Raw genomic sequence first — 20568 nt, forward strand, 5'->3', positions numbered from 1 at the left:
TCAGGAAGATCTCAAAGCTATCACAGGGGTTCTGTGAATTTGAAGCACAAAAAAGATTGAGTTTAGACCAAAAAACTAATGCTTCTTAAACTTTAATGTAATGCTATTTTTTAAGTGTATGTATGTACTGATGCAATAAGGTAGAAATTTATAGTGTTTAGTCTATCGTTGTATATTTTTCTTTCAAAGTCTATATGACTTTTTGCCTAAGAAAGGAACCTTATTTTTTGAGAAAGGTTAGGAACTACATGGCCATGTAACTTTAATCACAAACTATTTTATGACATTATTTTTGTCTATTATTATCTCAAACTATTATTTTCTTTTTGTATTGTAAGTATTGTAGAATGTTGTGAAAATGGGGGAATGGTCTTCTGACCTATATATAAATGAGGTCCCCTTATTTAAAAATCCTTTATTAAGTATATACCTTTAACAAAGTTCTAAAGCTGTAAATAAATTATACAACACATTGACATGGATTTAATTCTGAACCTTGTGAGCAAAAATTTTATTTTACAGTTAACTTTTTTCATTATAGTGACTCAAAAATTTTGAAAGTTCTGAGCTAGCTTTCTCAGTGGGTGGTAACAGGAATCTTCCACATCTATATTAACCCAAGTCCCTAAACTATGATTACATCACCATTCTGAATTTTAGTATTAAACCTGCATTATTACAGAGTATACAAAAACCAAATACTTCCATAAAGCATCTTGTATTTACCCCTTCACAACACAGCTTATATTGTAATGGCCTGTGTTTGTGTTTCCCATGTAAGACGAACGCTCCCTAAGGTCAGGACTGTATATCTTGTTCACCATTATATAACACAGTTTAAGAACCTTCCATGTACAATGCCTCCCGTATAGAAGGCACTAAAATACTTGTTAAGTAAGTAACTGTAATATGAAAAGCTGAAATCATAAAGAGGGGTAAGGGAAGAAAAAAACCTTTCCTGAGTGTTTATATGGTATGCTTTCTGTTTTCTTTAAATGATCTTTTGGCGAACTAAGTTTATATTCATTTTATCTCTGATGGGCTGCAAATTAAACTTTGAGTGACTGCATGACCTCAAATCAGAAAGTATTTGCTGAACACTGTGCAAAGTACAATGTACTACGCTAAATGCTGTAAGGGGAACAGCAGTATATTACAGTGCCCCTCTAAGAGCTTTCTGTTTAACTGAACATATTATATAAACAGTTGACAATTATATACAACAGTAAGGTTTTTTAAAAAAAGTTTAAGAGATGTTAAAACATTATGAGGAAAACGATGAATGAGTAAGGACCTATTTTCTGAATTGTACAGGTCCTAATGCAGCCAGGAAAAGAAAAAAAACAGGAGCAAAGAGGGGCCTGGTCTTATGCATGGGAGCCAAAGGACTGAAATTTCCATTTGATCATCTTCAACTTCTGGCACCTGTTAGTGCAGTTTTCTGAGTACCCGCAGAGCTATCTACAAGCTGGCCTCCTCTGAAGAGTATAACGCTCCCAAACTAGTTCCCTCAGCTCCCCGCTAACTACAGAACTCCCTTCCTTCAGTGAGACCAAACTTAGCTAGCAGTTAGAGGTCTCCCAACTGTGCCAATTCCTACTAAATTGTAACAGAGAGCCCCCAGAGCCCTGCAATTTAAAAAGAATCAACCATACTTACCACCACTAGTACAAGAAGAAGGGTCCACAGCCAGCACAGATAATTTGTGCCCTCTCTCAGTAAGCATTTTTCCAAAATATTCTATAAATGTTGATTTTCCAGCACCCGGGGGCCCAGACAATCCTATGGTAGAAAGAGATCTTCTAATTCAATGAAATAAATGAAATCAGAACTATGATCAGTTTTACTGAGTAAAATATTACACTACCTTCTATTTCCCCTAATGTATTAAAATTGCAATTATATTTCAACATGTCCTAAAACGGCAATAAAAGTCTGTTTTTTTTATCTAATTCCTGAGTAATGGAGACATACAAAGGAAACACTCTGAGTTCCACATGTTCACAAGATTCACTTTTAAAAATTACAAAACATGCTTTGCTTTTGTACTATAATCTAGATCTTCCTGGACAGGCTTCCTTGTCTCTGTTGTCAATGTGCTCAATTTCTACATCTGCCCATCTCTCACCATGATCAGTAATTATTCTACCTACCTCAGTTCTGTACACTTCCTCCCACTAAAAAACAACTCATTATTCTAGAAACTCCCAGTGATTAAGAAAACAATTTTCTATTTATAAAGGATCATCTTTTTTCTTCATCTCACTCATAACTCAAAGAATATAAACTGAATCCTGAAAAAAATAATTTATGTTAAGAAAAGCAGAAAACTCCCCTACTTAGAGAGTTGGCCAGTGCCTGGCAGGTAAGAGCACACACCCTGAAGCCACACAGCCAGTTCTCACCCTAGCTCTGCCTCTTACGAGCCGTGTGATCTTGGGTAAGTTACTTAACCTCCTTCTATACCTCAGTGTCCACTGCGATAAAAGAGATATAGTAATAGTACCTCTCTCTTCAGATTGTTTTAAGAATTAGATGAGTTAATGTCTGCAATGTTTAGAACAGTGTATGGTATAACAGTGTATGAATATACACTTATAACACTGTAAGTGTATATTCAATGAAATGCATAAAACATAGGCATTTAACTAACTACACTCAAAGTATGTAAAGTGTATGGTATGCCTGACTCCTTACCACAATTCTTAGGGCAGATCCAATCCCTATCTTAAACACCTTTTTAGGTGCTGAATAAACATTTGTTGCTTTTACTTATGATGGTGAAAACATAACTGCAATAAAAACACAGGTTTATCTGGCCTCATAAGATCAAGATGGAAGAATCAGAATAGCACTACAAAGTTATGTGTGAACTGCTAGTTAATTCCAGATATTTCTGGGACATTTTCTCAAAGATTCTCTAAAATCTAGTTAAGTAGGCACTTTGTCATAACAAGAATTTCTCTGTGGGAGTTTGCTATTATCTTTGTCTACCATACATAAAGATTATTAACATCCAATGTAGTACTCTCAAATGAAAATCCCTCAGTGAGGGCAGAAGATTAAGAAGTTTGAAATATGGGGACCAGTATAAATACTGGTTGGTGAGCTATTTTGAAGTATCTTTAAAGCATTTTATGACCATTACCCTAAAAACTAGGAGGCTTTCATCTCTGCATTGCCAATAAACTGTGAGATAAAAGTGTAATGTAATATTAAATTTTAAAAGTATTTACCCTTTCTCCACAAAATTTTTGCACTTTAACCACCAAACCAAGTTGCTTTTAGCAGGAGGGTTGGGTCAAATCACCTAGTTCACCACCATGGGACATTCTCATTCCATCCTAACTGCCTTGATTGATTCCTGCTGGTCAAACATATCCAAACTGTTTTACAATGAACAATTTCAAAACCAAGTCAAATTATTCAAGAAATCAAATGAACATCTAATAGAAAACAAATAAATATGATCTCTTTTTTAAAGTACATTTTGATAGGCTGGACATGGTAGCCCATGCCTGTAATCCCAGCACTTTGGTAGGCAAAGGTGGAAGGACTGCTTGAGGCCAGGAGTTCGAGACCAGCTTGGGCAACATAATGAGACCCCATCTCTATGAAAAACTTTTTAAAAAATTAGCCAAGCATTATGTTGGAGGCATGATGCTGTAGCTGAGCACGATGCTGGAGCTGTGATCATCACTGCACTCTAGCCTGCGTGACAGAGTGAGACTCCATCTCTAAAAATAAAACAGCTGGGCACAGTGGCTCACACCTGTAATCCCAGCACTTTGGGAGGCTGAGGGAGGTGGATCATTTGAGGTCAGGCGTTCAAGACCAGCCTGGCTGACATGGTGAAACCCGTCTCTACTAAAAATACAAAAATTAGTGTGGTAGTGCACGCCTGTAATCCCTGCTACTCGGGAGGCTGAGGCAGAAGAAGTGTATGAACCCAGGAGCCGAGATCGCACCACTGCAATCCAGCCTGGGCAACAGAGTGAACTGACTCAAAAAATAAAAAAAAAGAAATACATTTTGGTATTGAGATGACTGTATTTACAGCCACACCCAGAAACTCAATAAAAAGTACCTGAAAGAAGTGAGGCTTGTCTATGCAAAGACTAATAAAATAACTAAGAGACAGAATTTTGAAATGTGATAATTATAGTTGATACGACAATAAAACAGGGAATTCACTTTATTAAGCAGAAGGACTACCAGAAGAAAAAGGTGTAAACTCACTAATAGTTATTCCTATGAATATTTCTATCCTGGGAAGATAGCAAGATTCTTGCCAAAATAAAAATCTTATATTATTTTCTTGAAATACATAGCCTTGGTTCAAATGGTCATGGCAATTTTTTCAACTTAACTAACATTTGCCATGAAAAGTCATTTAAAATTCATCCAAATATGTGAAAAACGTCCCCATTCAACTGCAAACTATTTAGACTTCTTTTAAAAACAGAATACAGAGAATGTATAAAAATATCTACTGAAAAAAACACACAAAAAAGACTGACCTACTCGAAATGCTAGTGGTTTTCCTTCATTTGATTGTTCTTGTTTTCTGTGGTAAAGTAATACTTTCTGAAGAAGCACCTGGGCTAACTCCTTTTTCCTGCTGTGAGTTGATTCTACAAGAGTTATGGCCTCTGCTAAACAGGCCCTTTGCCCTTGGATTAAACCAGTATAAAGTTTATCCACAAATCTTTGCTCTTTATCACAAAGTCCTTCTGTGTGGTCCTTTAAGGTTGTTTGTACACATAATTTTCTCTTTAAACCATCTGACAGTAGCATCCACTTTGTACAATGGAGTCCAAGAGAATTAAATGGCCGAGCAGATGAGATTCCTGATCCGAGATGAGTCCGTGAGTCAAAGATGAAGTGGTAACATCGGAAAGGTGCTCTTAAAAGGCCTTTTAGGAAATGCTGGTGAGGATGTGGTAGCAGCATGGGCATATTCATTTTATTTGTAACTGAAGAAAACACTGGGTGCGTTTTGGCTCAATGTGATTTGTGACCTTCCTTGAAGAAAGAAAAACATGTTAGCCAGTTCAATATATAACTAAAATACTGAAGTAGTAAAATTTGAAAGCATAGTGTTTCCCCCATATTCTAAACCACACATAATCAGAGATTTTGGTGGTACAAATGGGTGAAAGTTTTCTTACTAAATAAAAGAGAAGAATCCCTTTACGGTCACAGTTAATATTCAGAGTAACCCAAATAATGGAACTACTACTCTCCTGCGAAGTGGAATTTACATTAAAATTTTCTTCTAATAAAAACTGAATATATAGAATACCACTAGGGTAGAAACTTTATGTTATGCTTTCTCTTACGTTCATCTTAACAGTTTCCTCAGGTCAATACACCAGATTCTGAAGCTCATACAAAAGGTGTTAAAAGAATGAATCTCTCTGATGCTGGCCTTGTATTCATTTTCTACAAAAGGAAATGTGATTACTAGGGTGGGCACTTCAGGTGTAAGTTTAGACACATATATGTATTCAACAGACTCACTCTTGAACACAGATGTATGCAAAGAGGAGCCTAACCTAAAGCACAGAAACAAGTCACAAGTGAACCGTAGGGGTCGTGTAGTAACCAGATCAGTGTATCTCAAAGTACAGTCAGAGCCATCTGGGTGTTTATTTAAAATGCACATTCCCAGCCCCACTAATCAGAATCCCTGTAGATTCACACTAAAGTTTGAAACACTATGAAATTAGATAAGAATCTTTTTATGATGACATATTGATATTCTCTACTTCAAACTGTATTAAAGAATGAAAGTTGACATGGTATGCGGAGTCAGGGCAGTGCAGAGGTTATGAGCCATGGTCACTATGAGTCTCTGCTACTTAAGCCAAAATGAACTTAGGAAAGTTACTTGACCAATCTGTGCCTCAGCTTCCTCTGGAGTAAAGAGAAAGCAGGGTGGTTGTGACAGCAAAATGACAACTCTTGTAAAAAGCTTACAACAGTGTCTGCCATGGAGTAAGAGCTCAATTAACCTTAGTTTTTATTTTAATTACACCAAGTTATGAAACACTGGTAATTCTTCCAGTAGCAAACTAAAATTTACAGTTATCTATAACTCACCCAGTTTGGGTTTATGGGTATTTGTAAACTTTGGTTGATTTTCAAGCACCTTGTGGCATGATGGAATAAATTATTGCTCCAAGATCCACCTCTGCATGGTACTTCAAGGCCAATAGAACATAAAATTAATTTTAGCTACTTAACATTCTATTAGGGAGAAAGAAGAGTTTAAGATTTTTTAAACTGGTAGAACTATAAATGCTCATCAGTTTTCCAAAAACAACAACTTTTTTTTTTCCTATTTGGGGGGTGCATTATTAATGTCTATTTGTACAAAACTAGCATTATTCTAAAAGGACAATTAAAAATGTATAAAAGTTTTTCTAAAAAATAATTTTAAAACATCTACTATCACCTTTCACACAAACACACAAAAAGATATTCAAAACAAAAATTTAAGAGGGAGTCTGTTTTAGAAGCTCTCTTTCAACACCACCTTTAAGCACAATTCTCATCAACACCACTGCCACTACCAACAGACTGGAAGCTCATAGGCAAGAACTGTATTTTTATTCAACCACAATTTTCTAAGTATATACTACTTTCAGGTTCCATGATAGGTGATAATAATAATGGTGACTATAGTAATGGTACTGATGGTGATGACAATAGTATTTGATTATGTTGCAGCCATTGTAACATAACCTTCTATTAATATATTAGTTCCCTAGGGCTGCTGTAACAAATTACCATAATTACCATAACAGAATTAGTTACCTGATTACATTACAAAGACTCTTTTTCCAAATAGGGCCACATTCGCAGGTTTCAGGGATTAGGATGTAGACATATCTTTTCGAAGGCCATCATTCAACCCGATATACTCTCTCAGGTAGAATGCCTCATTCATTATCTTATCTTAAATAACCTAATCCTAGCACTTAAAGAGCTCACAGAGTAAAATACACCACATCAAAGAAGGGACAAAGTGCCACGGGAACAGACAAGATTATAGGAACTCATTCTCCTTGGGGAATTCAAGTCATAGAGGAGTCTATGTCAAGATTGAGTCTGAAATAACAAAAATGTTGAAGAAGGTTGAGGCAGGCTTTCCAGGCTGAGGACTTAAATGTGCAAAATCAGAGTTAGGACTTGGTCTCGTCCCTGTCATGTCAGAGAAAATTGAGAAATTCAGTAAGGCAGAAGCCTAGGGTATATGGAACAACTCGTAGGAGATAAGACTGGATCGGATGTAAACTGAGGTCAAGAAATTAAATTTTGTCTTGTAGGCGGTGGACAAATGACAGAGACCTTTATGGAGGTGACATAATTAACTTCGCTTTTGAAGAGATAACTCTAGAAGCAGTGGCATGAAGTCAAAAGTGATGAGACTTTTTAACAGAGCCCAGTTCAGGAAGCCTAGCAAAGGAGATGATGAGGACCTGGACTTCGGCAAGGTATTAAGGAATGGAAAAGAAAAGCCTGATTTAAGACCTTTTTGACCTAGTTTATCTTGTTAGAATCCTCAAAGTTTAACATGGATCCTGGCACACTGCAATTGCTTAAATAAAAAGAAAAAAAGAGCTGCTGCTGATCTGAACTTACTTCATTCCCCAAATGCCTGGCACATTAGAGTCTACAAGCCACTTTCAGATCCTTTATTTCACTTTATTCTCCAGTTAATTACATGAGGGCAGTATAGCAGTTATTATTATTTTCATTTAACAGAGGGGGAAATGAACCCAGAGAATTGAGTGATTACAGTCATAGTCAGTGGCAGGGCCAAGATTCAAACCCAGGTTGTTTGACTCTCTATGGCAGGCATTCCTTAATAAATTATGTTAAAATAACAGAGAAGTCCTTTGGCTAAAAGGAAAGTAGATATTAGTAACTCTGCCCACTTCTGAAGTGAGTAAGAAATATTTTCAGTTGCAGTGATGGTGGTGGCATGAGGAAGAGCCAAAGAACAGACAGAGGAAATCTGCAGGATATAAAACATTCTTAATATCAAATCTAGTCCTAGTGACCCATAGGGGAGATGTTGTCATATGTAGTCTAAGAGCAAATTAGAACTATTTAACATATGCTCTTTAATTAACAAGTCTTACCATGACTACCTCCTGTTACCAAACAAGTTCAAAAAAAGTGAGAGAGAGGTGGTCGGGGTGGAGCAAGATAGCAGAATGCAAGACTCCACCAATCATCTTCTAGCTGGATTTAACTTCCTATCACTCAAAGAGGCACTGAAGAGGTAGGAAAAACCGTTTTGAATCCCAACGCCAGTCCTCTCCCATTCCCTGGCAGCGGTGGCATGATACAGAGAGCATTTCTGTGCGCTGGGGAGAGGGAGAACATAGCAATTTTGAGGCACTGAACTCAGTGCCGCCCTGCTACAGCAGAAAGCAAAACCTGAACAAACTCACTGGACACCGCACACAGAAGGAGCATTTAAACCATTAAACCAGCCAGAAAGGAATGGCTGTTCCCAGCAGTTGGAACTTGAGTTCCCTGAGCTCACACAAGCCTTGCCACTGTGGGTTAAAGTGCTCTAGTGTCCCAATTAAACTTTAAAGGCAGTCTAGGCCACAAGGACTGCAACTCCTAGGTAAGTCCTAGTGTTGAACTGAGCCCAGAGCCAGTGGACTAGGGAGTTTAGCGGGGGAACACAACCCAATGACACACCAGCCGGGGCAGTGAAGGGAGTGTTGGCATCACTCCTTCCCTAATCCCAGGCTGCACAGCTCATGGCTACAAAAGAGACACCTTCCTTCTGCTTGATGAGAGGAAAGAAGAGTGGGGAGGACTTTGTCTTGCATCTTGGATATCCTCAGCCACAGCAGGATGGGGTACCAGTTATAGTCATGAGGTTTCCCTTCCAGGCCCTAGCTCCCGAATGACATTCGTAGACACCCTGGGCCAGAAGGGAACTTGCTGCATTGAAGAAAAGGAGCCAGTCCTGGCAGGATTCGTCACCTGCTGACTGAAAAGCCCTTGGGCCCAGCAGCAATACCAAGGTACCACATTGAGGGCCTTGGGTGAGACTCTGAGACTTGCTGGCTTCAGGTGAGACTCAGCACATTCCAAGCTGTAGTAGGTACAGGGCAAGACTACTGCTTGAGAAAAGCAAAGGGAAAAATAAAGGAGAATTTGTCTGGCATGTTAGGTACCAGCTTGGCTAAAGAAACAAGTGGACTCCTGGGGTCCCCAATTCCAGGACTTGGCTCTTGGATGGCATTTCCGGGCCTGCCCTGGGCCAGAGGGGAGCCCACTGCCCTGAAGGGTGAGTCCCAGGTCAGACAGCATTCACCACAAGCTGACCAAAGAGCCCCTGGACCTTAAGGGAACATCATCAACAGTAGTCTGGTAGTACTCTTTGTGGGCCTGTGGTAGTGGCAGTGATGGGGTGAGGTTCCTCTGTCTTTAGAAAAGGGAGAAAAGAGTAGGAAGGACACTGTCTTGTGGTTTGAGCACCAGCTAAGCCACAGTAGAACACAGCATCAGGCAGATTTCTAGGGTTTTTGACTCCAGGCTCTTACTCCTGGATGACATCTCTGGACTTGCCTGGAGCATGGGGGAACTTACCACCTTCAAAGGAAGGACATAAGCCTGTGTGGCTTTGCCACTTGCTGATTGTACAGCCCTAGGAATCTGAACAAACACAAGTGATAGGTAGTAATTATAGTGGGTCTTTTGTGAGACCCAGTGCTGTGTTGGATTCAGGTCTTATTCAGTACAGTCATAGTGGTGGTGACCACAGGGTTGCTTATATAACCCTATCCCCAGCTCTAGGTAGGTCAAAACAGAGACTCTGTTTGGGAGAAAGTGTGGGAAGAAAACAAGAGTCTCTGCCTGGTAATCCAGAGAATTCTCCAGGATCTTATCCAAGAGCACCAAGGTAGTACCTCTATGAATCTGCAAGGACCATAGTGTTACTGGGTTTGGGGTGCCCCCAAATGCAGATATGGCTTAGATCAGAACACCCAAGCCCTTTCAAATATTTGGAAAGCATTCCCAAGAAGGACAGGTACGAACAAGCCCAGACTGTGAAGACTCCAATAAATACCTAACTCCTTAATGTTCAGACACAAACAAATATATCTATAAGTATCAAGACCCCCCAGGACAACATGACCTCACCAGATGAACTAAATAAGGCACCAGACCACTCCTGGAGAAACAGAGATATGTGATCTTTCAGACAGATAATTCAAAATAGCTGTTTTGAGGAAACTCAAAGTAATTCAAGAGATGGCTGAGTGTGGTGGCTCACATATGTAATCCCAGCACTTTGGGAGGCTGAGGTGGGTGGATCACTTGAGGTCAGGAGTTTGGGATAAGCCTGGCCAACATGGTAAAACCTCATCTCTACTAAAAATACAAAAATTAGCCAGGTGAGGTGGTGGGTGCTGTAATCCCAGCTGTTTGGGAGGCTGAGGCAGGAGAATCACTTGAACCTGGAAGGTGGAGGTTGCTGTGAGCTGAGATGGCACCACTGTACTCCAGCCTGGGTGACAGAATAAACTCCATCTCAAAATACAAAAAAAAGAAATTCAAGATACCACAAGAAAGGAAATCAGAATTCTATCAGATAAATTTAATAAGGAAATTGAAAGAATTTAAAAGAATCAAGCAGAAATTCTGGAGCTGAAAAATGCAACTGGCATACTGGCGAATGCATCAGAGTCTCTTAAGACAGAATTGATCAAGCAGAAGAAAGAATTTGTGAGCTTGGGCGAGACATGGTGGTTCTTACCTGTAATCTCAGCACTGTGGGAGGCCAAGGCATGCAGACGCCTTTAACCCAGTTTGAGACCAGCTGGGCAACATGGCAAAATCCCATCTCTACAAAAAATACAAAAATTAGCTGGGTGTGGTGGCTGTAGTCCCAGTTACTTGGGAGGCTGAGGTGACAGGATTGCTTGAACTTGCAGTGAACCCTGATCACACCACTATACTCTAGCCTAAGTGACAGAGCAAGACCCCATCCCTCCCCCCACCAAAAAGATAAAGAATTAGTGAGCTGAAGGTAGACTATTTAAAAATAAACAGGGAGAGAAGACAAAAGAGAATAGAATAAAAAACAATGAAGCATGCCTCCAGGATCTAGCAAATAGCCTCAAAAGGGCAAATCTAAGAGCTACTGGCCTTAAAGAGGAGGTAGAGAAAGAGACGGGTAAAATGTTATTCAAGGGGATAACAGAGAACTTCCCAAACCTAGGGAAAGATATCAATAGTCAATACAAGAAGGTTACAGATCATCAAGCAGATTTAATTCAAAGACTACCTCAAGGCATTTAATAATCAAACTCCCAAAGGTCAAGGATAAAGAATGAATCCTAAAAGCAGCAAGAGAAAAGAAACAAACAACATACAATGGCACTCCAATATGACTGGGAGCAGGCTTTTCAGTGGAAACTTTATAGACCAGGAGAGAGTGGCATGACCTATTTAAAGTGGTGAAGGAATAAAAAAATCATGCTAAAATAGCATATCCAGTGAAAATATCCTCCAAACATGAAGTAAAAATACTTTCCCAGACAAACAAAAGCAGAGAAATTTCATCAACACCAATTCTTTCCTACAAGAAATGCTAAAAAAACACTCCAGTGAGAAAAGGATATTATTGAACAGTAAGATATCATCTGAATGTACAAAACTCACTGGTAACAGAAAGTATACAAAAGACCATTGTACCTGTGGTATGTAAACTAGTCTTAAGTATAAAGACTAAACAATGAACCAATCAAAATAATAACTACAACAACTTTTCAAGACAGACAGCATATAAGATATGAACAGAAACAACAAAAAATTAAAAAGTGGGGAATTAAGGCATACTCTTTATTAGTTTTCTATTCACGTTTCTGTTTATCTAAACACTGTTAACTTTTTGCAGCTTAAAATAATGGGTGAAGAGACAGTATTTGCAAGTCTTACAGTAATCTCAAACATAAGAAAAAAATACATACAACAGATACACAAAAAATAAAAAGCAAGAAACCAAATCATTTCAGCAGAGAAAATCATCTTCACTATAATGAAGACAGGAAAGAAAAAAGGGAATACCAAAAAACAACCAGAAAATAACAAAATGGGAGGAATAAGTTCTTACTTATCAATAATAACATTAAATGTAAATGGACTAAACTCTCTAGTCAAAAAACATAGAGTGGTGGATTGTATTAAAAAAATACAAGACCCAATGATTTGTTGCCTATAGAAAGCCCATTTCACTTTCTATAGGCAATAAAGACAAACATAGACTGAAAATAAAGGGATGGAAAAAGTTATTCCATGCCAATGGAAACCAAAAAAGAACAGGAGTAGCTATAATTATATCAGATAAATATATTTCAAGACAAAAACTATAAGAAGAGACAAGGAAGGTCACTAAATAGTGACAAAAGGTTTAATATGGCAAGAAGATATAACAATTTTAAATCTATATGTACCCAACCATGGAGCACCCAAATATATTAAGCAAATATTATTAGACCTAAAGAGATAGACCACAATACAATAATAACTGGAGACTTCAACATTCCACTTTCATTATTGGACATATCTTCAAGACAAAAAATTAACAATAAAACATCAGACTTAATGTGCTCTACAGACCAAATGGACCTAATAGCTATTTACAGAACATTTCATACAATGGCTGGGGAAAACACATTCTTCTCTTTGGTCATGGATCATTCTCAAGAATAGACCAAATATTAGCTCACAAAAAAAGTCTTAAAACATTCAAAAAATTGAAATAAGATCAAGCATCTTCTCTAACTACATTGGAATAAAACTAGAAATCAGTAACAAGAATAATTTTGGAAACTAACAAATATATGGAAATCAAACAATATGATCCTGAATGAACAGTGAGTCAATGAAGAAATTAAGGATATTGACAAATGTCTTGAAACAAATAATAATGGAAACACATCATACCAAAACCAATGGGATACACCAAAAGCAGTACTAAGAGGAAAGTTTATAGCCTTAAGTGACTTCATTAAAAAAGGAGAAAAACTTCAAATAAACAATGTATCTTAACTAGAAAATCAAGAGCAAACTACGGAAAAAAGAGATTAGATACAAATAAATAAAAGCAGAGATGAAAAAGGAGACATTACAACTGACACTGCAGAAATTCAAAGGATCATTAGTGCTTATTGTGAGCAAGTATATGCCAATAAATTGAAAACATCTAGAAGAAATGGATAAATTCCTAGACATATATAACCTACCAAGATTGAACAATGAAGAAATCCAAAACCTGAGCATACCAGTAACAGGTAATGAAATTGAAGCTCTAATAAAAAGTCTAATAAAGCCTAGGACTCAATGGCTTCACTGCTGAATTCTATCAAGTATTTAAAGAGCTAATACCAATCCTACTGAAACTATTCTGAAAAACAGAGGAAAAGGGAATACTTCCAAATTCATTCTATGAGGCCAGTATTACTCTGACACCCAAACCAAAGACATTCCAAAAAAAAAAAAAAAAAAAAAATTCTACAGGGTTGATAAGGTTTGGCTCTGTGTCCCCACCCAAATCTCACCTTGTAACTCCCATAATTCCCACATGTTATGGGAGGGATCCAGTGGGAGATTACTGAATTATGGGGCTGGGTCTTTCCTGTACTGTTCTCCTGATAGTGAATGGATCTCATGAGGTCTGATGATTTTAAAACAGGAGTCTCCCTGCACAAGCTCTCCTTCTGCCTGCTGCCATCCTTATAAGATGTAACGTGCTCCTTCTTGCCTTCCACTATGATCTTGAGGCCTCCCCCAGCCATGTGGAACTGTAAGCTCAATTAAACCTCGTTTGTAAACTGCCCAGTCTTGGTTATGTCTTTATTAGCAGCATGAAAATGAACTAATACAAGGCTAGTATTCTTTTGAATACTTAAGAGAAAAATAATACTATTCTTTTGAATACTAGCCTCTAGTATTCTTCTTTTGTTATATCTTTGGTTTTGGTATCAGAGTAATACTGGCCTGATAGTAAAAAGATCATGGCCAAGTGGGGTTTATCCCTGTGATAGAAGGATGGCTCAACATATACAAATCTATCAGTCATACATCATATCAACAGAACAAAGACAAAAAGCGTACAAGCATTTCAATTGACGCTGAAAAAGCATCTGATAAAATTCAACATTCCTTCGATGTTTAGATGTTATTTAAATCCACGAGACCAGATTACTAAAAAACGGATTCAAGATAAAGAGGAAGTGTGACACCTTTTTCAAAAAATTTTAAACACACATTGACACCCTCCCCATACACACACACCCAGGAGAAATATATATATCAATGGGTATGTAACCTCATCTACAGATCAGTGGTATTATAGTGCTTTTATGTTGTTTTTTGGCTGACCATATTTTTCTAATTTTTTTTTTAAAGCAGCATGTTACTATGATAGGCACAATAATGGCTTCCCAAACATGTCCACATCTGAATCCCTGGAACCTATGAATATGTTATGTTATGTGGCAAATAGGGAATTAAAGTTGCAGATGGAACTAAAGTCGCTAATCAGCTGACAATGTAAAAATATTTATCTTAGATTATCCAGGTGGACCCAATGTAATCACCAATATCCTTTAGTATGAAAGTGGGAGGTAGAAATGAACAGCAGAGTAATATTATGTGAGGATTCAATCCACCCTTCAGGGCTCTGAAGATGGAGTAAAAGGGCCATGAACCAAGGAATGAGGACAACCTATGGAAGCTGGAAAAGGCAAGGAAACTGATTCTCCTCTAGATCCTACAGGATGGAATGAAGAGCTACTGACAGCTTGATTTTACCCCAGTGAGACCCGTGTCAGACTTCTGACCAACAGAACTATAATAAGATAATAAATTTGCGTTAAGACACTAAGTTTGTGGTAATCTATTACAGGAGCAATAGAAAGCTAATACAGTTGTATGGTAAGAAAAAGTAAATAAAAACAAAAATCTTTTTTAAAAGATAAAATTCAGAATTTTTAAAATTTAATAAGAAATGTCTAATAACTACTCATGATTTATAATCTTTGCCATAACCTGTAACTTGCTTCCTTTTGCATTTAGATTTTTTCCTAACATCAGAGTCAAACTTGATGAATGCTTAATTTTACCAGTTATTGTGACTATCAGTGTTACATCAAATGCATTCATATGTTTCTAAATTAGATGTAAAGTCAGCATATATACTAAAAAAAAATTGTAAAAATAATTATGTGCAAGGTGAAATAAGCAATAATCACAATTTACCTTTTCTTCTATGAACAGCTATTTTATCAGAATCATCATGTTAAATTTGAAGTTCAAAAAAACTCTGAAATAACATGATATATATGAGACAGTAACCATTTTTGAGCATGGTAATTTTTTTTAACTATATATATGCTGTAATAAAAACTAGGTGTCTGTAATGCATGTCCTTCACTTTTTTGCTGACAAATGGCTACTCAGTTCAAATAGCACCTCCTCAGAGATACATCTTCCCACACCTTATCCAGGCAGTTAAGTGTTCTATTCAATGCTTCACAGTCTTTTGTTCATCTGAGAAATAGTATTTGTCTTCTTGTCTTCTAATTTATCTGTTCATAGACCTCTCCCTACCAATTCTCATTGCTCATCTCAACTGATTCTCCCAGAGAAAGGGCCTATTTCCTCAGAAACAAGCACAGTGCCTGGCACACAGTAACCTTCCAATATTTTTTTTTTAGGTTCATGAATATATACTCTATCTACTCTATATTAATCTACTAAACTATAAAGAAAAGTTTGGGTAACAATCTTAACCTGTGTGACTGAAGGACCTTTACTAAAATATTCTGCCTTCTAAGTTTCCTGTTTTGAATCAAGGCACCTTTGACATGTAACCAATCTTCTAAACAGAAAAACGGTAAGAAAACGGTTTTGATTTTCTTTTGCAAGAAATCAAAACTTAAAACCAAAAGCTTTACTAGATGAAAATATGTCCATTTATAATAATGTAAGCAAATATTCTCTAAATATTATAGATTGCTTTAACATTAAAAATAGTGGTTTCATACAACAATTTAATTGCAATCTTTCTCAGAAAATCTACACCAACTGTCTGATGAGCTTACGATTTTTTTCTTTTTTAAGATGGAGTCTCACTCTGTCTCATCCAGGCTGGAGTACAGTGGTACGATCTTGGCTCACTGAAGCTTCTGCCTCCCAGGTTCAAGTGATTCTCTCCTGTCTCAGCTTCCTAAGTATCTGGGACTACTGGCATGTGCCACCACACCCAGTTAGTTTTCTTGTATTTTTAGTAGAGATGGTGTTTCACCATGTTGGCCAGACTGGTCTCGAACTCCTGACCTCAGGTGATCCACCTGCCTCTGCCTCCCAAAGTGCTGGGATAACAGGCATGAGCCACCATGCCCAGCTTGATAAGCTTATGATTTAAACTGCAGGTTTTATCACAATTTGGGATTACAGTTCTCTGCCTTCTGATGCCAATACAAATCTTAAAAGGACTTTCAGTGAAAAGAAAGAATCAGACAAAGGATGATACCATCTTACTCCAATTCTTTCGCCAAAACCAAAAAGCTACCCAGATGTGCGTAATTGTGGCTTTTGACATCCTCAAACTTCTTCCCAGAGGACTAATTTTCTTGGTTCCCTCCAACTCTCTAGACCATCTGACTGGCAAGCAGCAGCTGCCACCTTCTACTGAGTGTTTATTATGTGTGAGGCATCGTGCATGCATTTTTTCAGCTAATCCTCACAACAATCCTACAGTGGATGACATCCTATTTTAAAAGTGAGGCCCAGCAGCATGAGGCTGATTCACCAAGGCTTCACAACTAGTGGCAGAAACTGGAAAAAATTATGGATTTCATAATTCTAGATTTATATGGTGTCAACTCTAGAGAAAATAAAATAATCCTGTACATTTGAACATGCCTGTTTATGGCTGGCAGTTTATCTTTTTATTTATTTTTTGCTTAGGCCTAAATGAAAAATTAGTTTCTATCTCCTGTGTGAAGTTTTGTATCAGTAAGAGATCTCAATAATGTGTAAGGTGACAGAACAGACCACATTTTAAAATATTTTTTGCTCCACAGACAATAATTAACTCCTGATAACTAAGTTCATAATATATTTAGCCCCATGAATTTATCCAATCAACCAGATTTTAAAGCAGCCTATAAATTTTTAAAAAGCCAATATAACTCAGCCTTGTATGAGCAGCTTTCTACCCTTATATACTGTCACAGGCAGAACAGACTAATTCCACTAAAATGGCAAAATCATGTAAGTAGAGAGGATTTCCTACCGGCTCATGTAACTCAGCATCTTTTCCTGCTTTCTCATGGGAAGAAATCAAAGAACTTGATCAATAATCTGATCAGCTTTGGGGCACTTGGCCTGGAGCAGTGAGAAGAAGGAATACCTTCCAAGACCAGAGTGGCAGCTCCAGTAATAGAGAACTCCTTTGGAGGTGTAGTGATGCACGGAGGGACTGGGAGCTTGCTATTGGTGGAGATCTCCAGGCTGAACAGCATATTAAAGATAGCTTGCGAGAGGTCAAAGCTCAGATTCACAGTTGTATAAGCCATTACCTGGAATGTCTTAGACACCATAAGTGTGGCTATATGAACAGGTAGACCTCATCTATCAGCTTAAAGAGGAGACATTTCAACAGCAGGCTCAGCAGCTCGACTGGCTATTTGGCCATTTCAGTTGTCTTACTTATCAAATGGAGTGTACCCAAAACAAAGCTCTAGCTAATCAAGTCTCTGTGTGCCTGGATAGACTGGGTAGTTTGACCCTTAAACCTGAAGATTCAACTGTCCTGCTTTTTAGCTGACACAACTGCTTTGTGCCACAACATCACCACATTTGTGTCTCCCAAAACCATTCAAATTCCTGAGCACTTGATGGCTCATAGTTCACCAAATACTGGGCCCTTCCTGGAGAAGAGAGGCTATATTCCAATGTCAGAGCAGAAGTCAGCATCCAGTATTGCAGCTGTCTCTCTCAGTGAATGACTCCTTGGAAGCAAACCTGCCAGTGGTCATCAGACTCCTTACATACCCAGCACCAATAAAGAAATTGATTCTTTATTGGTTCACTCAACAGCAGACCTTGGAGAATTGTCAGAGTTCTTCCAGAGCCTGCAATTTCTTCAGTAATGTCTGGGGAAATCTAAAGGGCTTAGAAAACTGGCTCCTGAAGAATCAGCAACACGAAGTTCCTGAAAAACCAGTTTATCAAAAGTGTAACAGCCGTTCCACTACTAGTTCCTTCTCCATTGAAAAGGTTGAAGATCTAGAGCTTCCTAAGCAAGATGAGATGGACCTATCAAATTGGCTGGTGACTCCCCAGAAATCCCATCAGCTGGGGAAGCCTGAGAATGGCAGTCGTGAAATCAGTGAGAAGTTTAAGCTCTTGTTCCAGTCCTAAATGTGAATGACTGGCTTGTCAAGACTGACTCCTGTACCAACTGTCAGAGAAAACAGCCCAAAGGTGTGGAGATTGAAAATCTAGGCAATCTGAAGTGCCTGAATAACCACTTGGAGGCCAAGAAACCACTGTCCACCCCCAGCATGGTTACAGAGGATTGGGTTGTCCAGAATCATCATGAGCCATGTAAGGTAGAGGAGGTGTGCAGAGCCAATGAGCCCTGCACAAACTTTGGCTGTGTGTGTGATGAAAATTGTGAGAAGGAGGCTCTGTATAAGTGGCTTCTGAAGAAAGAAGGAAAGGATAAAAATGGGATGCCCATGGAACCCAAACCTGAGCCTGAGAAGCATAAAGATTTCCTGAATATGTGACTGTCATTCTAGAAGAGAACAGAACAAACTAAAGCACCAAAGGCAATGGTTCCTTGAAGAATTGCTGATTCCTTCCAAGTCATAAAGAACAGCCCCTTGAGTAGCTTATCAGGCCCCCAAGCAAAGAAGGAAGTCTCAAGGAAGTGCCTAGTACTGAAGACAGAGCTGGCAAACAAAAGCTTAAAAGTCCCATGACCACTTCCTGGTGTCCCTTTAACATAGCTGACTAGGTCCTGCCAGAAAAGAAGATGGGCAACCTTAGCAGTTATCCTCTGGAGAAGACAAGTGGCTGCTTCGAAAGAAGGCCCAGGAAGTATTACTTAATTCACCTCTATAGGAAGAACATAACTTCCCCTCAGACCATTACGACCTCCCTGCAGTTTGTGATCTCTCTGCCTGTATGCAGCTTAAAGTTGATAAAGACAAGTGGTTATACTGAACTCCTATACAGATGTGAAGGATGGACAAGAGTTGAGTGGCCTTTCTGCTGATTATCACACATCATGAGCTACGTGACTGCGTTTCTGAGTCTGACCAGTTAGCTTAGTTCTTCTCCTGCCTAATTTTGAACTAGTAAAGCAAAGTGAGTCATCAGATTATGAGTTGCTGTTTAAAAGAAAAATGTTGTTTATTGATGCTGAGGTGATTCAGTTCCTTCCTTCTTACAGAAGTATTAATTCACCCCCACACTAGAAATGCAGCATCTTTGTGGATATATCTTTTTCACAAGCCTCCAAGCCTCCTTAGATTGAGTCGGTACTGAAAGTACATTAAAACACTCTAGTTTTAAAAATGAAATATTTCTGTAATTGAAGTGTAATGATGTCTTCTAAAGCTAGTAAACTTCCTGAAAAATTAATTGCCCTATAGGTACTTCTTTGCTGTGGGTTTTCTTCTGTTAGTGGTCTGAAATAATGATTTTCCTGTTCTATTAATATAGAGTGTATTTTGCACAAAAAATTAACCTGGTCAATAGTGATTATCAAAATACATATTCATTATCTTGGCAATTTTTGACATTAATTACCAAACATTTTAGCCTACATGTTCTACATTATTATTCTTCACTTGAAAGAAACTCAGCTACTGCAAATTTTGTCTTTCTTTCTGTAAATGTTATTAAAATATCCAGTGAGCTCTTTTAGAGCTTGGTATTATTTCAAGACTATTTTTGAGGTAGTTCTAGACTTTTAAAATACTCCACAAACCTATGGGGTTTAAAAGAACCCTAGTACCGACTAAGCAAATAGGCAAATACATGTTGGAAATGTAGTATAGTACTTGAACCATTCACTATCTTAGGGATTATTGGTGCATCCTGTGTAAATGGAAGCCAAGCTTGACACCTGATGCTTTTAACTAGGGATAAAGTAATCCTCTTACTGCAAGTACAGCATTACCTGTACGGCCAAAAGTGACGTTTTAGTGAACAGTTGAAAACAAGTGTTTTCAACACTTGTGCCTTGGGGTATTCATTGAAACTTTATCAATACTACTCAGGTTTTCCCAATCTCCTTAAAGTTATGTCCATGCTTTAAAATGCCTCTGTAGGAAAGAACTGGGGTTTATAATGTTTTTAAATTCTCTAAGATATCTTAGGTGCTTTCCAAACTTTGAAAACTATTAAGCTTCTTAACTGCCTGTTATTGGAAATACTTCTGGAGAAACTTCATGGTCCCACAATGTCATTGCCAAACAGCTTCACTAGAGTTCTCTGAAC

The 20568-nt window shown here is 38.0% G+C and overlaps 1 protein-coding gene and 1 pseudogene across 2 annotated transcripts in view; one reads left to right on the forward strand and one right to left on the reverse strand.

Moving 5' to 3' along the window:
• Positions 1-20568, reverse strand: part of MMAA (metabolism of cobalamin associated A) — a 39598-nt gene that overhangs the window by 15552 nt on the left and 3478 nt on the right. Inside the window, exons 1-3 of one of the 2 annotated variants that reach the window (XM_012453998.3) lie at positions 10799-10887; positions 4521-5025; positions 1660-1782 (exon numbers count right to left, since the gene is read on the reverse strand). In XM_012453998.3, coding sequence (XP_012309421.2) covers positions 1660-1782; positions 4521-4965 — 568 coding nt within the window. In that variant the 5' untranslated portion in view covers positions 4966-5025; positions 10799-10887. Of the gene's footprint in view, positions 1-1659; positions 1783-4520; positions 5026-10798; positions 10888-20568 lie in introns of those variants that run through there. The other variant, XM_012453997.3, reaches the window with a different exon arrangement.
• Positions 7416-19355, forward strand: LOC105718350 (nuclear receptor coactivator 4-like; annotated as a pseudogene).

Source organism: Aotus nancymaae, unplaced genomic scaffold, assembly GCF_030222135.1.
Source record: "Aotus nancymaae isolate 86718 unplaced genomic scaffold, 86718_ANA_hifiasm-v0.15.2.pri h1tg000033l, whole genome shotgun sequence".
In the NCBI taxonomy this organism is placed as follows: domain Eukaryota; kingdom Metazoa; phylum Chordata; class Mammalia; order Primates; family Aotidae; genus Aotus; species Aotus nancymaae.